The sequence below is a fragment of the Microtus pennsylvanicus genome, chromosome 2 (assembly GCF_037038515.1).
Source record: "Microtus pennsylvanicus isolate mMicPen1 chromosome 2, mMicPen1.hap1, whole genome shotgun sequence".
Classification (NCBI taxonomy): Eukaryota; Metazoa; Chordata; class Mammalia; order Rodentia; family Cricetidae; genus Microtus; species Microtus pennsylvanicus.
The window spans coordinates 29,465,539-29,490,801 of record NC_134580.1 but is presented as its reverse complement, the minus strand read 5'-3'; the positions used below and the strand labels follow the sequence as shown (position 1 = coordinate 29,490,801).

The following is a 25,263-nucleotide window of genomic DNA, read 5'->3' as shown; positions in this document are numbered from 1 at the left end:
CTCTTAGCCACTAAGCCATTTCTCAAGCCCCTCCCCCCCCTTGTTTAAAACAAAATCTTCTCATGTGCTGGCCTGGGAACTCATATGTAACCAGGCTGGCCTCCCGGGTGCTGGGATTATAGGCACATACTGTCACCCACAGTTTAATGTGTAGGCAGAGACTGACCCCAGAGCTGTGTTGAGCTACATCCCCATGCTCTTTTTCCGAGTGTGTGTGTGTGTGTGTGTGTGTGTGTGTGTGTGTGTGTGACTTTGTTGTCCAGGCTGGTCCCTAATTCACGGGCTCAGTCCATTCTCAGCTTCTTCAGTAGCTGGTCCTACTGGTGGGGATGCTGCCAGGACGGCCAGTGGAAGAGCTGGGATGAAACTCCAAACTTTCTGGTCCTTATCCATCTAGTCCGCGTGCCTCCTCACTGGCCCCAGGAAACAGCGACAGGCCCAGCTCTGCCGCAAACTTCAGTGAGCAGAGAGCCTCTGGGTGCCAGCAAGATCCAGGCAGCCTGGAGTGTAGCTGCTGGTCGAAACCACCCGGTACCGCTCCCCTCTCCTCTGCTGGGCTATGCGCTTCCTTCCACTGGGGTTTTAAGGGACTGTCTGGCTCTCCACTGCCTTTCTCCTAATGCTGCTTCTGCACCATCTACCTCCAGGTCATCCAAGAAACGTGGGTGTGGGTGGGGTGTAGGGGAACATTAGATTGACAACAAGCCGCTTAACTGTTGGAATCCACCTTCTCTGGCTTCTTTAACCTCCCTCCTCTTCCCCCCCCTCCGCCCCTTGATCTTCCTTCCAGTTGTTCATTACCTCCCAAACCTTCGGTCCGCAGTCCCCATCTCAGCCTCTAAGCCTTCTCTTCCCTTAGCACCACGACCACCGAGCTTGTTTTTCTTTCTCTATTACACCAAACTTTTTCTTTTCACACCTTCTCGATCCTAACTAGCCAGCAGGCTGTGGTTAGGACTCCGCCCCTCCAGGAAGGTGGGAAGGTGAGCGGCTCGGAGCGTTCGGGACCCTGGTCCCCTCTGGGATATACCACGAGGGCACAGCTGCTCCCGAGGCCCTGCTCCACTGAGCCTGAGCGTCATCCGCAGTCCCATTCCTTTCCCAGGCTGGAGGATAGACGTGAACTTGAGGTTCTCCGTTGAGAAAGGCAGTTGACGACCGGGAGAGTCACAGTTGGACACTGACCCAATCCTCGGCTGCAGGGAAGGTGACCGGGGCCACCGATCGAGACTCCAGTGCTACTCTCTGAGAGGGTCGAGTCAAGTGGCCCCACAGGCCCTGGGTTCTAGTCCCGGCGGGGCCTGGGGTTGCTCCCCACCCCCACGAGCCGTTCGCCGCTCCCCAGACCCCCTCCCTTTCCTGACCGCCGCCCCCGGCGGCTGGCGCGGGAGGTGCAGCATGCGGCAAAGCGCTTTGCATAAATTATGCTCATGACGCAGCAGCTAAAAAAATCCAAGTAGCAGAAGGAGGGAAAGGGGGGGAGGGAGGAGGGGGCGAGGAGGGGACTGCACCTGGCCGCCCCCGCCCCCGGCGTCCCGGCCCGCGCGTGGCCAGCAACCCACCACTGCTCCGCTCTGCCAGCCCCGGCGGGAGGCTCGGGGGGCGGCGGGTCCCGAGTGGCTCTGGGCCGAGCGAGCCGGGCCGAGCCGCTCCGGCTTCTTTGTCTGCGGGCGGCAGCCTCGGCCGCGGCCCCCTGGCCCGGGCAGGGACATGAGTGTCTAGTCGGTGGCCGCTGGGCAGCCGGGGAGCGGGAGGCTGGGCTTCGGGCTCCGGTGAGTAGCGGGGTCCGGGGCGGGGAGGGCTTTGCACGGAGGGGGAGGGGGCCGGGCAGGGGAGGTTTCGGATTTGGTTAATATGCAATGCCCGTAATTAGCATAATTTATATATTTATGATAAAGAGGAAAAAGGCGCGGGGCCGGGGCGGCGGGCTGCGGCCCAGGAGGCGGGAGCTGTGGGAGCTGACGGCCGCGCTGTCCACTTGAGGCCGCAGACCCCGGGCCGCGCCCTGGTCCCCCGGTGCCCCGCGGACACCCGTGGAGGGGCGGCTGCCAGAAGGACGCCCTGCCCTAGAGCCCGGGTTGAGTCTCGGGAAGAGGCTTGCAGAGCCTTGGAGACCCGGACGCTTGGGTTTGGGCGACCTGTCACCACTCCCCCGGAGAAAGGGCGCCAGGGACTCTGGGGTAGAGACCTCGCTGTTGCTGGAAGGATGGGGAAGTGGTGGGAGGGTCACCGTCGACCAGAGCGTGAGCACTTCATAAATATTTAATGACAGTATTAGTATTAATAATGTCATAAAATGGGCCCCGTGTGTCCTCCCGGGACATTTGCACCTGGCAAGGCCGAGGGCTCTCCAGAGTGGCTTCTAACCCACTTGAGCGCTCAGATCGCCACCTGGGCTGGGCTGGAAAGCCTAAAACCTTTACAGAATAGTCCCTGCGGCTGTCAGGAGGAAATAAAAGCTTGTCAAGAAGCCTTGCTAGGCCAAACACAGGAAGCTCTAGCAGAGATGGAGAAACTGCAGCCTCTTCGCTCTAAGTTCTTGCTCGTAAAACAGAAGGTTGATCTTCAGTTCCATACCTCCTCCTGTCACTTTGGTAATCCACGCCAGTCAACACTGACTAGAGAGAGGCTCATATGTTTTGACTGAAGTTGGTGCTCAGGGTGATGTTTGTGTGACCCAGACAGTAGAACTACATTAATTGGTTCTATAACCAGCAAGGGCCACACGAAGACAAAGCCCCACACCTGTCCAGGAGTGAGCAAATGGATCATAAACACCAAAACAAACCAGAGGAGAGGGAGGAAGGGGGAGAGAAGGAGAAAGAAAGGGAGGGAGGGAGGGAGGGAGGGAGGGAGGGAGGGAGGGAGGGAGGGAGGGGAGAAAGAAGGGAGAGAGGCAGAGAGAGGGAGGGAGAAAAGGAAAGGTAGAATGGAAGGAGGGAGGGAAGAACGGAGGGAGAGAGAGAACCCTGGTTTTCTTTTCCTCCTTGAGGCACTACTGGCAGCTAAGGAAAGGTGAGGTTGTGGCTCAGAGCTGTAACCCAGGCAGAGGGGATGATGAAGCAGGAGTGTCAGAGATTTACATAGTGAGACTGCCTCAAAAACTAAAGACAAACACAAAAGCCCCAAAACAAACATCAACTTCAATAAATACAAAACAGAAAGGGGGCGCTGGCTAGCTGGCTCCGCAGGTAAAGGCCTGTGCTGCCAAGCCTGCCACTGGATGTTGGATCTCTAAACCTCACATGGTAGAATCCAAGAAATGACTCCCACAAGTTGTCTTCACACACAGGCTGTGACACGGGCACACCGTGGCACTCGGGCTCCAGCACGGTATACACACACAGACTAAGAAATAAATGTCAAAAAAGAAGAAAAGCAGCAAATGTCAAAAACAAACAGGCAGAACCAAAATCTAGCAACAGCAACAAACGACACAAAAAAGCCAGACAGTTGTGGCGCACACCTTTAATCCCAGCACTCAGGAGCCAGAGGCAGGCAGATCTCTGAGTTTGAGGCCAACCTGGTCTACAGAGTGAGATCCAGGACAGCCAGGGCTGTGCAGAAAGACCCTATTCAAAACAAAACAACAACAACAAGAAAAACAAAATACTAAACAAAAACAAAGGAAAGAAAGTCTGGAGATAGAGCTCAACAGTGTATTACATCTGTACAATTCACACACACATTTGAACGCACACACACACTCAAACATATGCACACATGAACACACACTCAGCCTAATGATGGTAAGGAGAAAGTACATATCACAAATTAGAAGACACTGGTGCTATAGCCAGGTGGTGGTGGCGCACATCTTTAATCCCAGCACTCTGGAGGCAGAGGCAGGCGGATCTCCGTGAGTTCGAGGTCAGCCTGGTCTACAAGAGCTAGTGCCAGGACAGGCTCCAAAGCTACAGAGAAACCCTGTCTCGAAAAACAAACGAAGAATAAGAAGAGGAAGAGGAAGAGGAGGAGGAGGAAGAAGAGGAAGAGGAGGAGGAGGAGGAGGAGGAGGAGGAGGAGGAGGAGGAGAAGAAGAAGAAGAAGAAGAAGAAGAAGAAGAAGAAGAAGAAGAAGAAGAAGAAGAAGAAGAAGAAGAAGTTGGTGGTGGTGGTGGTGCTGTGTGTGGTACTGGGTGGTGCAGCACTGACCTAGTATGCACAGGGAAAATTCAAACCCAGAAATGAAAATTAAGAAATAGAAAAGAAAGAAACGTGTTTTCTAAAGGTTCTCTGCTTCAAGGGAAAAAAAAAAGAAACACGAGTGCGGTGCACATGCTTTTAATCGTAGCTTTGGGAGGCAGAGGCAGGCTGGCCTCCGTGAGTTCAAGGCCAGCCTGGTCTACAGAGTGAGATCCAGAACAGCCAGGGCTATGCAGAGACCCTGTCTCCAAAGAGAGATCAGCAGAGAGAGAAAAGAAAAGAAAACAATCTGGCGTAAACTCACATTTCCTCCATGCTTCATTACCGTGTCATTATAACACTAGCGCTAGGCTGTAACTCCACGGCAGAGCGCATGCGCTGGGTCCACCTTCCTGTCCCATAAGTAAACAAGTAAGTAAAATCATAATGGTAACCATTTATATTTTATACTATTTTATGATTTGAAACGTTTTGTATGCATGCTTTGTTTCAGTTAAAATAAGAGCAGTAGTAGAACTGGGGATGAAACTCGGCTGGGATAGCGCTTGCCTAGCCTACATGGAGCCCCAGGTTCCATTCCCAAGGTCCCATTAGCTTAGTGCACCTATAACCCCAGCACTTGGGACTGGGAGACAGGAGGACAAGAAGTTCGAGGTCATCTTCAGCTAGGTTGGGAGTTCCAGGTCAGCCTGGAATACATGCAGCTTGTCTCAACAAACAAACATGCAAACCAGAACAATAAGAGTAACACTGATATAGTGTCTGCGTGCTAGGCCCTATTGTTACGTAAATATTACCAATTTAAAGCTGGACATAGCGGCACAAGAATGTAGGGATCACTTGATTAGCCTAGCGATGCAGAAAAACCCTGGCCAAAAACATTCCCTTGGGGGCTGGAGAGGTGGCCCACAGTTGCAAGCACCTGCTGCTCCAACAGAGGACTGTGTTCCATTTCCAGCAGCCACACGGCACCTCCCTACAGCCTGTAAATCCAGGAACAGTAGGAAAATCTGTAGAGAAAGCAGATGAGAGGCTCCCAGGGGCTGGGAGAGGCAGTGCCAGTGGAGTTTCGTGTTCCTGAACTAGAAGTGCTCCTGGATGCACAGCGTCGTGAGTGTACAGAATCCCGCTGAAAGAGATGCTTTAAAACCCCAGAAGTGCTGGCCCACACCACTAATCCCAGCACTCAGCAGTCAGAGGGAAGTGGCTCTCAGAAGTTCTAGGCTAGCCTGGTCTATGATGAGCACTTGCTAGTGTGCACCAAGCCTTGAGTTCAATCCCCCCCCCCTGCATCACAGAGAGAGTGATGATTAATACAATAAAATACTTAAGCTGGTGAGCTCTCTGCATGTGACTTTATATTTGTTGGGGCTGCTGTAACAGAGTATCCTCCCCATAGCTGGTAAACAATAGAAACTCACGGCTGCTGACACTGGAGGCTGGAAGGCAGAGGTCAAGTTGTCTAGTGAACTAGCCTGCCTTCCTAATCTCACCTCCCAGACACTCGCATCTCTTCTGTCTGTCACCTCGGGGCTTATGATTCCAACAGATGAACTGAGAGGGAGGCAAGCTTTCAGACCATAGCAGAATTTTACCTCAGTTTAGAAAAGGCTTGTGGGGCTTTGGTTATAGTCCAGTGTTGTAGATGTGCATATAACTTGACTAATTTGTTCAAGGCCCTAGATTCAGCCCTTGGGATGACAAAAAACCTTACAGGAGAAAAAGGTAAAGTAGGGTATAGAACAGTGTTCTGGATTCCCTCAAGTGTGACGATAACATCCCCAGTCCCCAGAGTGAAGATGAGTAACATGTCAGTGTCACATAAAACACTCATCCTACAGCAGGTACCCAAACTAAATGTCAGTTACCTTTTCTCCTACACAAATGTCTAATCTGTTTGCCTACTTTTTAAAAAATGACTCCAGCCAGACAGCCTGTCCTCACACGGGGTTCACCCACTCTTGCTTCGTGCTCCTGGCAGGCTATGCCACCGCTGGGAACACATTGCCTCCTGTATACCGGACAACATGGTCCCTGGGCCATCCCTGCAGAGTCTCTCAAAATCCACCAAAATCGGAGGCTCCAAGGGCTGTGGGGAGGGGTCTAGGAAGCGGCATTTTTTGGTCTAGCTCCAGAGAGTCAGAGCACCGGGTTGAATTCTCTCTACTGCCTCTTCAGGAAGCTGCCCAGGGAAACACTGATGTCCAGAACCCTCCCCTCGCCTTTGCCCAAGGTTCCAAGTGTCTCTTAGCTCCACCTTAGACTCTTGTGGACTGGGGGACCCCAGTGACAGATGACCTCCCTCTCTCCTTTGCCTTCCCAAACACAGATCTTCTGGGTTCCCCTGGGTGCGGGCTCTCCAGGATGCTGGAGTCTTCAAAATTTTTAGCGTCTTGCTTTGTTTTTTCTGTGTTCTCAGGAGAGCCTGTCTTCTCTTCTCCTACTGTTCTATTTCTGACTTTTCTAGGCAGCCTCGAAACTTCAGCGCTGCAGCTCACCAGCCTTTGCTTTCCTACCCAGAATGCACTAGGTGGGGACTGGCACCCACCCCACCGGCAGTGACCATGGATCCTGGAGCTGGCTCTGACTCATCTCTGACCGTGAATGAGCAGGTATCTCCTGGGGGTGAGAAGTGGGAATGCTGAAGGTCGTGGCCTGAGGGGTGGTATGGCCAGGGAGAAGGACATAATGGGGCCTCTCACTGTCTGTCTCTTATTAAAGTTTATGATCACTCGACCTGCCCAAAGGAGTGTCTACTAGAATTTCTTGGGCGGAGTTTGGGATCTTAAGTTGCAACTTTGAAATTTAAATTAAACTCAACTGGGTGGCTGGAGAGATGGCTCTGCAGTTAAAAGTATTGGCTGGTCGCAGAGGACGTGGCCTTGAGTCCCCACACCCTCGTGGCTACTCACAACCTAGTTCCAAAGCATCCGATGCCCCCTTCTGGCCTCTGCAGGTGCTACATGCATATGGTGTGCAGATATGTATACATGCAGGCAAAACACCTAAAATGAATACACATAAAATGAAAAGTAAGATCTCAAACACCTGTTAAAGTACACAAATACCTATACGTGTTTGAACAGGTGACTTAGTTTTTCTTTATGCTTCTATGTATTTTCTGTGATTTCTGAAATACTATGCCTTAAAAGAAGAAAACAAATCAGCGTCCTTTGAAATGAAATCGTAGTGAAATCCCCCAGGTCAAGGTCGAATCTGCCAAAGGAACCTGCTGTGGTATATATTCATTCCTCTTGATGGCTCCCAGAAGCCTTTTCTGGCACGGTCGGTCTATGGCAGAGCCAGTTTCCAGGCTGCAGGGCTGGAGCGGTTCTAACCACTATTGATGATGGACACAGCTCTTTCTCACATATGGGGTTCACTGGGGATTCTGAAGGGCCAGGATGGTGCATTTCAGTGATGGAATAAAGAGCTTTGTACAGGGTGTGCAGGGTGTTTGAGCAGGGACTCGCAGAAGGTGCCCTCGCCCTTTGAGAACACCGACAATGGACATGAGGTCCTTGGGATCCACAGAACAGGGTAGGGTGGGGCAGGAGAAACTGTATTTGGTGATTCTTGACACTTCTTTGGGGAACTTAGCTTGCAGGGAACTTGTGGTGTCTGAGTTTAGAAGTTACTCAAGGGTTGGAGACATGACTCAGTAGGTAAAGCATTTGTAGCATAGACAGCCCGAGTTAGATCCTCAGGACCCACATAAGAACGCTGAATGCGGTGTGTGTGTCTGTAATTCAGCCCTCCCATGAGTGAGAGAACCTCCTGGAGGAGGTACTCAGCAAGGTGAGAGGAGAGAATCCCTGAAGGTGTGTGAGCACTGTGTCATGCGTGCATGTGTGCACACACAAGAGCATGCACACACCACACACAACGTTAATAAAGACAAACTGTAGAACACTGTGGAACACTCAGTTCCCACACTCCCACTCTGGGAACCTCCAGGTGGTCTCTAAGGGAAGTTAGGACAGATTTCTTCCGGGTCTCTAGTACCTCAGTATCCGAGAGGATGCTCTTGCAGGCTCCAAGAATGAGCCATTTCCCACTTCCTGAGATAAGTCCAAGATGGGGAACAAACAGGAATATCTCCAAATGGTTTGACTCTGTGGCACTTTTCTTTCTGCCTCCAGGGCCTGCTTGCTTCTAGCAGCTCCTTGTTGGGAATCGGGGACAGTAGCCTGGCCCAAATTCTGGCCTTCTCAGAGTGCCCGTTCTCTTTATGAGACCTCCACATGCTGAATCCTCCCATCCCCAGAGCGCTGGCTCCTTTCCCAAGCGCTGTCCCCCATCCTCTACTTGCAGGTCATTGTGATGTCAGGCCATGAGACCATCCGAGTGCTGGAAGTCGGGGTGGACGCTCAGCTCCCGGCTGAGGAGGAGAGCAAAGGACTGGAGAGCGTGGCTGCTGACGGCTCCCAGAGTAGAGGCCCTGCCGAAGCTGGCGAACCTGCTGCTGAAGCCGGGCAGCGCGACCCAGACCACTCTGCAGAGGCAACTGGTAGGAGGCTATCGCTAATCTGCTGCTTCTCTCTCATGGCCCAGCTGGCCCTGGTGGCATTAGGTCCTTGTCTTCCTGCCCGTTTGGCAGCCTCTGGCCACAGTCTGTAATGCTGGCCAGTTTCCAGGAATACCTTACCCTCCTTATATCTAGAATTGGGTTTCTTTGCACCCATGCCTGAACTGAGATGGCTTTGGGTGAAGATTGGCACGTCTGACCTAGAGAGGGTCCTAGGTCTACACTAGACTGCCCAAGCCAGGGAAGGAGAGAGACTCTCGGGATCCCTCCAGCTTTCCAATTAAATCCCGTTTATAGCAGAGCTGGGAGATCCCAGGAGCTGAGGGTGGAAGGACATCTTGTCTCCCTTGAGCTAAGGATCAGATTAGGTGATACCCGACATTGCCTACCTCCCTCCACCGGGTTTACAGGTGCCGTCCTTCAACACTGCTGCCAGGGTGTGAGGTGAGTTCTCCTGGCCTGACGCAGTTGGAGAGTCACTGGCAGCTTAGCTGTGGGGGCCGTCCCTTGTCTTTCTTCACCAGCAGTTGTTGCATTTTGTAAGGATCCTTGGACCTCCTCGCCACTTTCCTAAGTCCCACAATCCATCTCTGTCAGCCTTCGGACTTTCTTTCTTTTTTTGATTCTCCGACATTCTTATACCTGTGTATCCTGAACTTTCACCTTCCCTGTGCCACTGAAACCCTTCTACTTGGCTGTCTGTTCTTTTATATTTTTTAAAGGCCGTCAAGTTTAACTGTCATTGCTTGCAGAAGCATGTGTGAAGGGTTAGTTACTGGAATGTGGACAACTTACTAGTGGCTATACCACTGAAGGAACTGACCAGTACTTATTTGTGGCCCATAGTTCCTCAGTAAGAGGTGGGTTGACCCCTTGCTGGTATTTGATGTATTGGTGACAGGCCTGGTCTTGTGCAGGTAACCACAGCTACAGTTAGTCCCTAAGTGCAATAACTGTGTCATGTCCAGAAAGCAGACTCCCAGCATCCCAGAGTCTCTGGCTCTTCCATTCCAGCCTCCTCTTCTGAGCTATTCCCTAGCCTCCGGGCGCTGATACAAATGTCTCGCTTAGGACTGACCAGCTCAGGGTCTCTTCCTCTCCATGTTCTGACCCTCTGTGAGTCTGGATCAGCCCCCACCCACTGCAAAAAGAAGTTTCTCTGTTGGAGAACGAGAGTTTACTAATGTCGTGACTGGCAGTTGGGTCCCATGTCCTCGTCCTTCTATTGCTCCTTAACCTTCCCTGTACTGGACATGGGTGCGCAAGCTCTCGGCAGGCTAGCGGCTTCACTTACTCTCCCTCTCCTGTACTGGACATGGGTGCGCAAGCTCTCGTCAGGCTAGCGGCTTCACTTACTCTCCCTCTCCTGTACTGGACATGGGTGCGCGAGCTCTCGGCAGGCTAGCGGCTTCACTTACTCTCCCTCTCCTGTACTGGACATGGGTGCGCAAGCTCTCGGCAGGCTAGCGGCTTCACTTACTCTCCCTCTGAGAGAGAGAGAGAAAGAAAAAGAGCACCCCGTCCCCCAGCCTAGAAAACTCTGTTCCAGTATGGAGGCCAGGATGACCCCCCTCCCCGCTTCTAAAGGAGAGGGCTTCAGATATGGGACACGACAGACAAGGTCGCTGTCCCTGCCATCCTTTGGACTCACAGGGCCATGTGGAATGGAATCTTTTTTGGAAAAATTTAGGGAGTTTCTTGGGTTTATCCACAGTGCCCATTTTACCCATTTGCCCATTTTCTGGTGTCAGGATTCTCCCCTGACCCAGACCTGCTCTCTCACCCCATAGCACAAGTGTTATAGTGGTGAGCGTTTTCTCTCATAGACGGCTTCCTCGGAGTCGAGGAGTGTGAGCCAGGGCAGTCAGGTGACGGGATATTTGAGTGAGTGGGACTGTCTAAGTGGCTGTCCACGGAGACCGACTGGGCCCTTTCGGTAGCTGCAGTATTAAGACGGGATGGAACCATCAAAACAAGCCCAGGTAATAGGAACCTCAGGGTGAATAGTCTAGTGGTTCGTGTCCCTCTGACTACGTCCTCGTCACACGCTCTCTCCATTCTTGTGGTGCAGGAGGGTAGACTCTGGAATTGAGACACACCCCGTGTTCTTTCATCTGCTTTTTTTTCCATTAATTTTTTTCTTAGATTTATTTCTGTGTGTGGGTGTTGCGCCTGCATGTACCACTTGTGTGCCTGGGACAGTCAGAGGTCAGAAGAGGGTGGCCCGAATCCAAAGCAGAGGTGTGAGAGCATATCAGCATCTGATCTGGAATTGGAGTTTTATAGATGGTTAGCATTACAGAGCCATCGTGTGGATGCTGGGAACTGAACCAGGGTCCTGCACAAGTGTAGCCGGCGCACTTAACAGCCGAGCCGTCTCCCCACGCCGCGCTATGCCCATTTCCTGTGCTGACATGCTCTCACACCTCTGCTTTGGATTCGGGCCACCCTCGGCTATTTTATCCTCAGAAACAGTACTTCTTTCAGTGTGTTTGTACTGATCTTTATTACTTTATAGTATGGTCCACTAAAATTCCTTTGAAGAAAAACTACTTTTTAAAACTGAGTGTTGTATCACAAGACTATAATGGTGGCGCCGAGGAAGCTGAGAGCCTGAGACCCACCTAGGCTGGATAGTGGTTGCCAGGATAGCACCGGCTCTAGTGTGAGACCTGTCTCACAGAAAAAAGAATCACTTATTGACGTAGAAGGAAATTTTAAAAAGACCAGTTATTAACAATAAGAAGAGAAGGCGGCTGGGCATGGTGGCACACGCCTTTACTTATTTATTTTTTAATTTTTTTAATGATTTATTCAACTTTATGTTCATTGGTGTGAAGGTGTCAGATCTCATGGAACCGCATTTTCAGACAGTTGTGAGCTGCCATGTGGGTGCTGGGAATTGAACCCGGGTCCTCTGGAAGAGCAGTCAGTGCTCTTAACCACTGAGCCATCTCTCCAGCCCCTGGCACACGCCTTTAATCCCAACACTCAGGAGGCAGAGGCAGGGTTCGAGGCCAGTGTGGTGTAAATAGGAAGGAGAGACCCCGTGTCAAAAGAACCAAGAGCAAAGGAGGAGGAGCGGGAGGAACCCTGGCTTTAAGGTGCTGCTCTCCTGATAAACCAGAAAAACAGCGAAAAGGGACTGAGCCTGTGGCTTGCTAGTGTGGCTTGTTTAGCCTGCATGAGGTTCTGGGTTCAATCCCCTCCACCACATACAAGTGGGTGCGGTCACATGCCTAGGTAATCCCAGGAGTTAGGAGGTGGAGGTGGGTCCGTCAGAAGTCTGAGCAAGTAAAAAGAAAAGAACAGTGATAAAGGTGGAGCCAGGTATACAGGCCAGGCCTGTAATCCCCACACTGAGGCAGGGCTGAGGCAACAGGACTGCTGAGGAGTCAAGGCTAAGTTCAAAACCTGAGTTCAAAACCAACCTGGGCTACAGCGCAAGACTCCCGGCTCAAGGGGAAAAAAACAAAAGCTGACTAATCTAAACTCGGTGGTATTGCGTAGAAACAAGTGTCCCATCTTTCTGTAAAACAGGCCGGTCTTGAACTCATGGTGAATTCTCTGTTCTCCTGCCTCAGCCTCCTACTTACTAGGGTTAGAGAATCACACCGCTGGCTGTGGTCCCGCTTTGAAACTGCGCCCTAATAGACCGGCGTTTCCTTTCTCTGCGGTAGGCTTTTGTCCCTATCACATTCGCACTTTCTGTGCTTCCTTTCACTGATTTATTATTTATGTGTGTGCACACACAAATACAAACATGATAGGTACACATGTGGAGGCCAGAGAACAACATACGAACTTGGTTCTCTGCAAGATTGGACCATCTATCTATCTATCTATCTATCCATCCATCCATCCATCCATCCATCCATCCATCCATCCCTCCATCCATCCAGGCAAGCAGTCTACTATCCTGCTGTATCCCCAGTCTTAGATTCCTATTCTTGTCTGATTTATGATATTATAGCTTTTGTCTCATTGTTGCGGGCTGTGATGAGGTTTCCTGGCAGGGCACCCCAATTCCTGAATTGACCAAGTCAGAGGAGGTGAAAGCTTGCAGTTCCTGGAACATTCTTTTGGAAGCTCAGAGAAACCGCCCTTTTTGAACAGCAGAGAAAAACTGAGTGGCCTGAGGAGCTGCCGTGACCCTACAGTGTGACAACGATGTGCCCGGTTTTCAGGGATTTTGCACTTTTAGGACTTGCCCCTTCCCAGGCTTCTGAAAACAGGACAGTTCAGTCACTGTCTGAGCCTAGGACAGCGGCTATTTTCTCTCAGCTCTGGCTTTTCCATCCATGACATAATTTGCTTCAGCTGCTATGTGACAGACCACAGTGTCATGTAGAGCCTGACATTCCCTTCCACAGATGTGGGAAGACAACATCTCCCTTCCTGGTGCGGCCCAGGGCTCTCCAGCCTTCTAGGCATTACTAGCAGCACTCGGGGAGCTGCCCCACGGGCCAGGGAAGGCTACCAGCTGGCCCGAGACTATGCAGAAGTAGAGCATGGGGCTGCAGACTGGATGCTCCGGTCACCCTCCACGCACACCAGGCTCACTCCTGTCCTTTTTTTCTCTCAATGTCACCTGAAGTGAAGTCGCTGCCCGGGATCCCTCCGAGTCCTGCCCCAGCCATTGCCACCTTCAGCCAAGCCCCAAGCCAGCCTCAGGCATCACAGACCCTGACGCCTCTGGCCCTACAAACTGCCCCCCAGGTAAGGGCCACATCCGGGAACCAGACAGAGGGCAGTGGGCAGGAGCAAGCATGGGGTGGCCATGGGGTTGGAAACCGCATGAGGCAGGGCAGGAGGGAGGCTGTGGCTTGAGGGAAGAAATCGCCCACTTAGGTATCCCAGGCTCCCTCTGCCCCAGATCAGGGAAGAGGATGTGTGGGTTGCTGCTGGACAGCTTCCCTGGGTCCAGAGGGGATTAGGGTTAACTCTTTCCTGGGAGAATTTGTGCTTATCTGATAATGAAATGAATAAGCACCCATGTCAGCCCCTTCAACAGAGGAAGAGTTAATGGACTGGCCAGTCTTCAGTTAAGTTATAATACTGCCCAACCAATGAAGGGGCCAATAGAATCCCACAGGCCAGCGGAGCCTGAGTGACCTCTGCTCGTGCACTAACCTCCAAGGCTTCTAGCTAGGGTGCCCCCCATTAGAGCCTCTTGGAGGCCTTTGTGGCCCTTGACCACTTGGGAGCAGCCTGTGGCCCCCATTCCCTGGCCGCAAAACAGTGGGTGCACTAAATGGCCAGCTCTGAAAACACACATTACAAGTGACATTACACAGGCTGAGCAGGTTGTACTTAGGGCTTTGGGAACACCCACACACACACACACACACACACACACACACTAATAAAAAAACGAGGCCATATGAAAGAGAGTAAGGAGCTGAAAAATGGAGACTTCGGAGAGAGGAAAAAGAAGGGGAAATGATGTGATTGTTTTCTAATCTCAAAAACTAAAGGAAACAATGAGAAAGAACAAACACTGTACCTGCAAACACGCCCCGGGAAGGTCTAAGAGGCAGCACACTGCAGGGGGGCGTGCACCCTGACCCTTGGAGGCAGGGCCAGGCCTTTTCCTGGGCGCCTCTCTGCAGGCAGGATAGTCTGGTCCAGACACCGTGGGTTAGGCCTTCGGCTGGGGCTGCTCTTGCTTTCCTGGGGCCTTTGTCCCCCTGCCCTCAGAATGCTTGCTTATGCTCAGCTGGGTCCAAGAGGCCCCTCATTTGCGCTGTGGATGTTGATTTTTTTTTTATTTTTTCTTTTCTTTTTGAAATCTTGTTTGCTTTTGCAGGTCTTGACTCAGGAAAACTTAGCCACAGTTCTGACAGGAGTTGTGGTTCCGGCAGGGGCGGTTACTCAACCTCTTCTTATCCCCATCAGTATTGCAGGTCAGGTGTCTGGGCAGCAGGGGCTGGCCGTGTGGACAATCCCTACAGCAGCCGTGGCTGCCCTCCCTGGACTGGCCGCTGCGTCTCCTACCGCGGCAGTCTTCAAGCCACCGTTAGCTGGGCTCCAAGGTAACGGCAACTCTCCCCAGGACTGCATCGGGCCCCCACCACCCTACACTGCCACCCCTGCACGTGTGCTTACCATGTTGGACTCAGAGCCTGCAGTCCACCTGGGGTAACAACTCTGGATTCTGGATCCAGTGTCATAGGCACCCAGCCACAGAGCCGCTGCACCGCCTCGGGACCCTAGGCCAGGACACCAGGCTGGCCAGCAGGCCTGTCTTCCTGCAACCAGCTGCTTGAGACTGCCCCCTCCCCCCACCAGCATCCACCCCATGACCAGCAAGACGGACTGCAAGAAGAGTCAACATCTGGTTCTCGAACCTACATGTCTGCTGACCCAAGGGAGGGGGGATAAGCAATGCTGGCGTGTGTCAGCCCTTCAGGAATCAAGGGAATTGCAGCTGCCCCACGCCCAGTGCCCCCAGTGTCCTGTCAGTTTCGTACCAGATCCCTTGGGACTGGAACCAAGCCGGGTCACGGCTCGGCCCTTGAGCGCCTCTGTCTCTGCCTTGCTCCATAGCAGCTGCCGTGCTGAACACCGCTCTCCCGACACCTGTACAAGCTGCCCCACCAGTCCAGGCCTCCTCGCCCACCCAGCCCCGGCCACCAGCTCAGCCCCAGACGCTGTTCCAGACCCAGCCGCTGCTACAGACCACGCCTGCCATACTCCCACAGCCCACTGCTGCCACCGTCTCCGCCCCCACCCCGAAGCCAGTGGACACCACTCCACAGATCACCGTCCAGCCTGCCGGCTTCGCGTTTAGCCCAGGGATCGTAAGCTGCTGCCCTCACCCAGGGCTCCGAGGGATGGACCAAAGCTTGGGCCAAGGGTGGAACTTCCCCCACAGTGGAGGACCAGCCCCTTGAATACAGCCATTTTTGATGCATCAGCAAAGATGGGCTCCCTCTGAGGTCTTCTCCTTGCACCTGTCAGCCTGTCCTACCCAGACTAAAGCAAGCAACGACTGGGGAAATACTCCAGACGGAACTGCTGGACCCGCCTTGGGGGCGGGGCACGCAGGAGCAGCTCAGCTTCACGCTGGCACCTATCCTGTGTGGCTCTTGGTTTGGGAGCGGAGAATCGGGCATGACTTGGGGGCACTTTTGTTCTTCTAGTCTGGTCTTCTGCCCTCCCAGACCTGTTCTGGGACTGCCCCTCCCCGGTTCCCCGCTGTCCCCGTACTTGTCTGTCCCTCTAGCCTTGACTATTTAGCCAGTGGACACCCTCACGGCTCAAAAGCCTCAGCCCTCTTTCCTCCCTACGGTCTTTCTTGCCCCTTGGCCTCTGAGCAAGGCTCTTCCTCTACCCACAGATCAGTGCTGCCTCCCTCGGGGGACAGACCCAGATCCTGGGCTCCCTCGCTGCGGCTCCAGTCATTACCAACGCCATTCCCAGCATGCCGGGGATCAGCAGTCAGATCCTCACCAATGCTCAGGGACAGGCAAGTGAGAGCAGGGCTGAGGGGCGGTGGCTGTGGGCGGCTGGCTAGGAAGGGCTGAGGACGTGGTCTTAGCAGGGCGTCGGGCTGCTGCTGACTAGTCGCCACTCCACCCTGCCAGCGCTGGCTCTAGTGGGGGATTTTATACACACAGTTCCCGCTTTGTGGTCGGGCCTCACGCTCCGTGCATTCTCATGTATTATCTCACTGAGTACAAACCTGTCCGGGGATCTTTTGTTTTATGGGAGAGAAGGGTAAAATTCAGAACTACTAAACCCCACAGCTAACATATGCTAGACTAGCAGAGAGTTTCCAGTTCTCTGATATTCAAAAAACCCTTCACCTGCCCCATCCCAGCTCTAAGGACAACAAAGAAAGGAAGGCCTTGGGTGTGAGTCCTGTACTCTGCCTGTTGAAGAAGCAGAGGCCAGAATGCCTAAGCAGCTTCTCAGAGTTAGTCTCTTTGCCTGCAACTGTGGGGATTTGAGTTGGTGATCCTGGATGCCCCATGCCCCTCAAATTTGGGGACCATGCCTTATTTTCTCCAGGTTATTGGAGCACTTCCGTGGGTAGTGAACTCGGCTAGTGTGGCCACACCGGCACCAGCACAGAGCCTACAGGTCCAAGCCGTGACTCCCCAACTCTTGCTGAATGCCCAGGGCCAGGTGATTGCAACCCTAGCCAGCAGCCCCCTGCCTCAACCTATGGCTGTCCGGAAGCCAAACACACCGGAGTCCCCTGCTAAGAGTGAGGTACCAGGGCTGGGGGTATGGATGGGCATGGGAAGGCAATACTGTGTAGCATGGCTATTTCCCTCTGAAACTTCTGGGAGAACAAGGCGCCTCTCAAAGTGAGGACCCCCCACAGCAGAAGCCTTACCCCGCCCAGGGAAACAGCTCCCGTTCTCAGGCCGCTACATACCGCAACATGTGTCTGTGCCCACGGAGGTCAGAGAGCACGGGAAATGAGTGAGCACAGGAGATTGGACTTTAGAAAAGCTAGAAAAGCCCCGGGTTGTGAATTCTGTACCCCACACACTGGGCATTTTGACTCTTCTTTGTTTTCATTTTAGAAGAGATTTTGAGTGCCCGTTATGTTCCAAATGCTAAGGATGCAAGGATGACTGGGATTGCTTGCTCCCTAGGACGCCTTAGGTATGAGGGAGACATGCATAAGGACTGTAGAACCCCACAAATGAGCCCCGACAGGCTGGGGTCAGGACAGCTCCAGAGAGGAAGGATGAGTTGAATGTAGCATGTGTTGTCCCTGGGAACTGGACAAGCATGCAGCCAGAGTGGGGGTCTCTGTCTTGTGCACTGTGGTCTCCTGCAGGGGTCTGCAGGATGAGTTCCCAGATACGCTCTCATTAGGCCCACGATTGTCTAATGCTATATGTTTGCCTCCAAGAAACTTGTAAATGACCCTTAGCCTCATCTGGAAGGGAGTGGCTATAAGAATTCCTACTTCTGCTGGGTGGTGGTGGCGACACCTTTAACCCCAGCGCTTGGGAGGCAGAGGCAGATGGATCCCTGAGTTTGAGGCCAGCCCTGGTGTACAGAGTGAGTTCTAGGGCAGCCAGGGCTGCACAGAGAAACCCTGTCTCAAACAAAAAAAGGCTTAAGTTTGGGGGCTGGAGAGAAGGCTCAGCAGTTAAGAGCACTGGCTGTTCTCCCAGAGGACCCAGGTTCAATTCCCAGCACCCACATGGCGGCTCACAACTGTTTGTAACTCCAGTTCCAGAGGACCTGGCTTCCTCACACAGACATATATGCAGGCAAAACACCTGTGCACATAAAGAAAAAAAAAGACAAAACAAACCAGAATTCCTACTTCTGCCATGCATGGTGGTACACATGTGTAATCTCAGCCTGGGCTATGTAGGGAGTTCAGCTTGCATTATGAGATCCTGTCTTAAAACACAAAAACAAAAATAAGACAAACAAAAATCCTCTCCAGAGTTTATGAATATTAGACCAAAGAACTGACACTCTGGTGTATGGTTAGCTTGTGACGGTAGTGCTGACCCTTATCATGGCAGGAGCTGCTGCCAGGCTCTCAGTGGCTGACAGGTGTGCTTCTTAGACCCGCCCCCAACTGACAGGTGTGCTTCTTAGACCCGCCCCCAACTGACAGGTGTGCTTCTTAGACCTACTTCCTAACTGGCAGATGTGCTTCTTAGACCCGCCCCCAACTGACAGGTGTGTATCTTAGACCCGCCCCCAACTGACAGGTGTGCTTCTTAGACCCGCCCCCAACTGACAGATTGACAGGTGTGCATCTTAGACCCTCCCTAACTGACAGATGTGCGTCTTCGACCCGCTTCCAGCTGACAGATGTGCATCTTAGATCCGCCCCTTTACTTTTTTCCTTTTTTATCTATGCTGCTGGGGGTTGAGCCCAGGGTCTTATTCATGCCAGGTACAGCATTATTGTCTGGTTCTCTGAGCCCTAGTAGTTCTAGGGAAAGACTAAAGCCATGTCCTGGGGACTAGGGGATAGGTTTGAGAGCTAGCAGGAAACAGAATCCAAAGAACAGAAAATCCAGGAAAAAACTGGATTTCCTAAAACGCTTATGGTTTTATATTTTGTTTTGCTTTTGTTTTTGGTTTTTTGAGGAAGGGCATCATTGTCTAGCCCTAACCATCCTGGAACTAACTATGTAGCCCAGGCTAGCCTAGAACTCAGAGACCCACCCGCCTCTGTCTCCTGAGTGCTGGGACTTAAGTGTAGCACCACACTGGTTGGTTTTGCTTTAAGTCATACTAATAATGCTAATTTCAGATATTTGTAGTTTGTCCCGATCATAAATAAGATACATAACTTTAATTAACATTACAACATTATGTATCATAGAAAAAATAAAAATCAAAGCCAGGCAGTGGTGGCGCACGCCTTTAATCCCGGCACTCAGGAGGCAGAGGCAGGCGGATTTCTGTGAGTTCGAGGCCAGCCTGGTCTACAAGAGCTAGTTCCAAGAAAACTAGGACTGTTACATAGAGAAACCCTGTCTAGAAAAACAAAACAAACAAAAAAAAAGAAAGAAAAGGTAAAAAAATGGGCTAGGTAGATGGATCAGTGGTCCAGATGCCCATTGTGGGCTAGGTAGATGGATCAGTGGTCCAGATGCCCACTGTGGGCTAGGTAGATGGATCAGTGGTCCAGATGCCCATTGTGCTCTCTGCGGACTGGAATTTGGATCCCCTGCACCCAGGTAAATGTTGGGTGAGTGTGGTGGCCCATGTGTAACTCAGCACTCAGAGGCAGAGGACTCCAGAGCAGTCTCCTAGCCACACTAGCCAGCCATGTCAGTGAGTTGTGAGCTCAACTGAAAGAGACTGCTTTGGTGAATGAGGTGGAACCCCTAATGTCAGCCTCGGACCTCCACTCTCATGTGGCACACATGTATACCCACATACATGCAGACATGTACACACGCAACACAGATGCATGAGAGAAAAAATAAGAATTAAGACAGGTGTGGTGATACATACCAGTAATCCCAACATTTGGGAGGTGGAGGCAGGAGGATTATAAATTCGAGGTCAGCTTTGGACACGGAGAGAGAGCAAACCCATCTCTTGTTAATGTTATCAGGTAGCTTCTAGTTCTGCTTTTGGATGGCCCCAGGTGGGAGTGCCTGGGTAGCTCAGAATTTCCTGTCCATCTCTCTCCTGGTGCTGGCTTCCCAGGGATTGCGACCCCCTAAGTTAGGCACGGGTCATGGAGCTTGTGTCTCTTCTCATAGGTGCAGCCTATCCAGCCGACGCCGGCTGTGCCGCAGCCTGCAGTGGTCATCACCAGCCCGGCCTCAGGAGTCAAGCCCTCTGCCTCAGCTCCTATCCCGATCACCTGCTCCGAGACCCCTACCGTCAGTCAGCTGGTCTCGAGTAAGTGACTCGAAGAAGAAGAATGTGGATCTGGGGTACCGGGAGGGAGCACCTCTAGTCCCAGCTGCTCTAAGACTGGGATGGGAGGAGCCTTTGAGTGCAGGAGTTGAAGGTCAGCCTACTGAGGCCCTGTCTCAAGTCAGTCCATAAATTCCTGGTGTCCAAAAGGAAAGGGTAAAGGGCCAAAGCAGAAAGATGGTAATTCTCAATTTCTTTTCCATTTATTTGTTTGTTTGGGATTAGGGGTGGGGTGTGAGTATCCACGGCGTGCATGTGGGTCCCACTCAGGTCTTCAGGCTGAGTGGCGAGTGTCTTTACCCACTGAGTCTCTTAGCCTCTACCAGGAGGTGGCTTTCTTACTCCCTTTCCTGTTGGAGTGGCTGTGAACATGGTGGAAGTGAGGCTGCTTAGCTGTCCATCTAGTCACGCTTTGCCACTGCTAGCTCAGTGTGGTCTCACCCAGTTCTGAGAGAGACAGACAGCCAGTCGGTGTGCCTGGGACCAGACTAGGGAGCGTGGGAGAGGGTGAGCAGTTAGACCTAAGAATAGACCACCTCAGTAGCTTGTTCTAGAGCCCTTTCTTGCAAGTCCTGCTCGTCAGGGGGACGCGGTGATGAGGGTCTGTTGGTAGAGGTCCCCATCCCCTTTCCTACACCAGGCTAGACCCATGGCCCAGAGTAGCATGATGGCTGTCTTATTGTACTCCTCCTGGTCCTTCCCTCTGTCCCAGAGCCGCACACCTCGAGCCTGGATGAGGACGGGATCAACTTAGAAGAGATCCGGGAGTTTGCCAAGAATTTTAAGATCCGGCGGCTCTCCCTGGGTCTCACACAGACCCAAGTGGGCCAGGCTTTGACTGCAACAGAAGGTCCAGCCTACAGCCAATCAGCCATCTGCCGGTAAGTACGAGTATCCCAGGATAAAGCCAGGATAAAGCTCCGTGCCATAGCCGGCTGTCATGGGAATCCGGGAATCCAGTCCCTTTTCGTGTTTCCCCTCACGCTGACTCCTTCCAGATAAGGAATACTGTCCTGCTGAGGGCATGGCCACTTGGAGTAGCCAAAGACTGACCCAGGCTTCTAAAGTTTAGGTAGACTCCAACGCTGAGTATTTAGATGTTCATGTGAGGGAGGCCACTGAAGCCTCCTAGCAGGAGAGAGTTATGACTTAGAAACATGCTCGGTCTTGGCCCTCGGCTGTCAGTCCCCTGGTGTGCTCCTGCTGCCTTGCCGCCCACGCCTGCCAGGTCGGCTCAGCTTGAAGGTGCAGCAGGTCTTGTTCTGAGGCTGCCGTGGGAGCAGTGAGAGGAGAGTGGCTCTCTCGGGAGGCCATCGTTTGGGTCTTTTGATGATTCAGGACTACAGTAATTTGGGGGTGAAAGTTCTCGTCAAGGCAGAGTGTGCTGTCATTTGCCTGCCTACAGAGGCTGTGGGCATCTCTCCTTCATGATGCCTGGGATATGGAAAGTCTGAGGAATCTGGGCTTCGAGGGGCCAGGAGGGTGGGGACACTGAGAAGGAGGGGAGAGCCCCTGCGAGTAATGTTTTCCCTCATGGGAGATGTATGGAAGAGCTAGCCACACTGTCACCGCTCCTTCTCCAGGTTTGAGAAGTTAGACATCACACCCAAGAGTGCCCAGAAGCTGAAGCCGGTGCTGGAGAAGTGGCTGAATGAGGCGGAGCTCCGGAACCAGGAAGGCCAGCAGAATCTGATGGAGTTTGTGGGCGGTGAGCCCTCCAAGAAACGCAAACGGCGAACCTCCTTCACGCCGCAGGCCATAGAGGCTCTCAATGCCTACTTTGAGAAGAACCCCCTGCCCACTGGCCAGGAGATCACCGAGATCGCTAAGGAGCTCAACTATGACCGTGAGGTGGTACGGGTCTGGTTCTGTAATCGACGCCAGACGCTCAAAAACACCAGCAAGCTGAACGTCTTTCAGATCCCTTAGGGCTTCCTCTCAGCCCTTGTTCCAGCACTTTCTACTGTTCCCTCAGCAACCGGCTGTCGTCACTGCGGCAGTGCCGTGTGCAGCTGAGCTTGCCCTAGGTCATGAGACTCCACCTGTGCATGTGTGTCAATGCCTGCCTCTTCTGCCCAATATGTCACACCCTGGGGAGGCCCAAGGGGCTGCATGAGAGCCCTAGGCTCTGGGCTGGGCACATGGAAGGAGGGGATTTATGGCATTCTCTCAAAAAGCACTTTGACAACATGGTTTCTGAAGGGTATGTTCTGGTTGGGAACCAGAAAGGCTCTGTCTTTGGGGCGGGGCTGTAGCAACTCTTGGGGACTGCTGTGCACTAGCTCTTGTTTTTGGTGGCACTCTCCACCCCTTGCCCTCCGAGCTTGTGCCAGTGTGACAGCTCACCCAGCCTCACACTGCCCTCTTTTACTTTCTGCACGGGCACATTGACCCCCTTAAAAGACCAAGGAGATGAAGTTCAGAAGTGTGACTCACTGTCTGCCTTGACCTCCAACAGAAAGTCCCAGAGCTGTGGGGTCAGATGCTGGGAGGTTCCTCCTGGGGTCCTGGGTGGGATTGCACTAATGCAGAACCTTTCCTCTGCAAACCAAGTGGGAAGGGAAGCAACAGCGAACTCTCCCATCCTGGAGAGTCTTAGGTCTGTCGCAGGTCTGGAATTTAGTAAATAAGGCCATCCACCCAGATTTTAATCTAATCGTCATCTGTGACCATCTCCCAAGGAAAGCTCTCTAGGGAGCTGTCAGCTTGGGAACATTTCCACTGCCCACTCACACAGGCAGCTACAGGGGGCGCGGATACCCTCTCTTATGCCCATACCCATCTCAGTCCAGCACTCTTTAGAGGAACAAACTGAGTGAGAAGCCAGAAAGCAAGGAGCCGGAGTGAGGAGGAGGGCAATGTTCAGAAAGATGATGGTCCAGGAAGATGTCTAGTTGAGGCTGGCTTACCTCTCGCTTTCTTTGTAACTTTAAGTCTTGGATGTTGGAGTTTTTACTTTGTCAGATTGCAGACCAGGTCTGTGTGTGACAAGCCCCGGGCCGCTTTGCCATGCTCCTCTGAGCCAAGAGTGCCCAGGTCGGTATGGACTTTGCCTCTGTAGGTGATGGCATGCTGGGGGCTAGCATCATATTCAAGTCTCTAAGTGAGCTTCCAGCCACAGGGAGGCTGGCCAGCCCTTTGATGTCAGTGTGTTGGCTGGAGAATGTAGCTCGGTGGAAGAGAACTTAGCACTTACAGGCTCCAATTCAGTTTCTAGCACTAAGGAGAAAATTAATTAGTATTTGGTTTCAGGAAGTCAGGAAAAAGCTAAGATAATTGCTTGAATGACCCCAGAATTGCCACGTAGACTGTTCTTGTCTACAAGGATAAGGACAACCAGACACTAATTTTTATTTTGGTTTGTTGTTTTGTTTTTTGAAATAGGATCTCACTTAGTCCAAGCTGACTTGAAACTTGTGGTTGAAAATGACCTTGAACTCCTAATTGACCTTCCTGCCACCGTGCCACTGCGCTTGGTTCTTCTCCACTCTCAGCCTTACAGAGCCTGCAGTCTAGATGCCCACCTTGCACCTCGTGTGATCGGCCCTGAGGAAATGACAGTCAAACAAACATTATCTTCTCTGCTGATCACAGTGCAGAGACACTGAGGCCTCGCTTCCTCTCCTCTCTGTCCCCTTTCCTCTTGGGTCCTGCAGTGCCAGTATGGAGAAGCAGATGGTAGCTCTCCAGTGAGATGGGGACAGTAGTATGTGAATCACACACACACACACACACACCACGGCATTCACATCAACCAAACCTGCTGGGGTCTGCAGGGAATAAGGAGGCAGGTGCGCAGCTCTCCTGACTCTGCCTCCCAGGACAGCGTGTCCCCAGAGGGGGAAGGCCGTCTCCTTGACGACTGTGATTGCCAGCTGCTTCCGTGTGATGGGAAGTCAGGAGGGTACTGCACGTGAGTTTTCAGTGTGGATGCTTACATCTTGGAGCTTATCGAGTGACTCACTTGAGAAATTATATGCAGCTTTTCTTGCTCAAAACCTGCACTCAAGAGTGCTGTTTTCTGTGGGGTGGCATGTTGTATGAAGTGTGGACATGCTGTGGCCATGCAGGAGGATGATCTAAATTAAACCTGGCCATGCTTTCTCAGCCCGTCCTTGGTCTAAACTTGTCTTCCCAAGGCTGGGCCAGAGTAAACCGTTTTCTCCTGTGTAGGAAAGATGCATTCGGAACAGTAGGAGAGCCCGGATGTTTACAGGCTGGACTTCCCAAATGCGAGGTGCAAGGTATGCATTAAGTGCCCCCAAAGTATAGTTTACTTTGACCTATGAACTCTGCCTCTGCTCCCCCAGTCTGAGCCACTAACCTACAAGGTAGTTTTTGTTGTTCTTTGGGTTTGGGGAACATTAGACTCTAAAAAAGAGTTAACAGTTTTATTTCGAAAGCACCCTCCTGGACTTAAGCCCATGCACAGTGGCTCTCTTGCTCTGGAAGACAGGAGAATGGGCAGAAAATGGTCAACTCTGTGGTTGGCTAGTTTGAAGTGGCAGGAAACTAGAGCTGTCTACGGCCTGCTGAATCAGCTGGGCTCTTTGGCCCTGCGCTAACTATGGCGTTTTTTATCCAAGCAAAGTCCAGAGAAGAAACTGGTCACGTGAACTGTAAATGCACTTGAGTTTGGAATGAAAAAGCCTGTTGTGTTTGTGTTCTTGAAAATCCAGTCGCCTTCCTATGCCCAGGATTCCCTCCCTGCCTGCTAGGCCAGATTCTGGCGTTGACGTCCTGATGGTCTCCCCGCAGGGGGCACTGCCCCTGGAAGCTGGGAGGAGAACAGGGGAGAAGCACTTGGTGTAGTTGTGCGAATAAACACTATTTTTTCTTTTGTATTGCTCTGCCTATTTTGTTACATCTCAGATGTGAGGGAGCCGAGGCTGAGTCAGAGCTGCCTTTGCTGCCGAAGGCTTGCCTAGAGAGACAGACAGGTCAGAGCCCGGTTCCCACAGCACGCCATCCTGCTTGGGCCTTCCAAGCTTTGACTCTCCCTCTGGGGATGGGGGTGTGCAGGGCTAAGAGGGCATGCCCTTTTTCTCCTAAACTATCCTTCTGGTACTTAGTGTCTAAGAACCTCCTGCCAAGGCTGCTTTTGCATCCTTCTTCGACCCAGTGACAGGCTATGCTGTTGGTGTGTGCGCTTCCAGTTCATATCCAGACTGTAACAAAATCCCTCATCTTGAGCAGCTTTTAATAAGTGAAAGTTCC

General features: G+C 52.3%; 1 protein-coding gene across 5 annotated transcripts; it reads left to right on the top strand.

The window, feature by feature from the left end:
• The first annotated feature begins 1,497 nt into the window (after positions 1–1,497).
• Positions 1,498–24,890, top strand: Pou6f1 (POU class 6 homeobox 1). 5 transcript variants are annotated; one of them, XM_075960675.1, is made up of 12 exons: positions 1,498–1,772; positions 5,104–5,348; positions 6,617–6,757; positions 8,460–8,655; positions 13,271–13,392; positions 14,483–14,708; positions 15,226–15,476; positions 16,016–16,144; positions 16,690–16,893; positions 19,887–20,028; positions 20,759–20,927; positions 21,630–24,890. In XM_075960675.1, exons 2-12 carry the CDS (start codon positions 5,244–5,246, stop codon positions 21,973–21,975), a joined length of 2,031 nt encoding a protein of 676 aa, XP_075816790.1. In that variant the 5' UTR covers positions 1,498–1,772; positions 5,104–5,243; the 3' UTR covers positions 21,976–24,890. The 5 variants fall into 5 exon arrangements, with proteins under 5 accessions (XP_075816790.1, XP_075816793.1, XP_075816789.1 ...); XM_075960678.1 differs by having other exon boundaries at positions 15,223–15,476; positions 16,690–16,806; XM_075960674.1 differs by having other exon boundaries at positions 1,499–1,772; positions 15,223–15,476.
• The last annotated feature ends 373 nt before the right edge of the window (positions 24,891–25,263 follow it).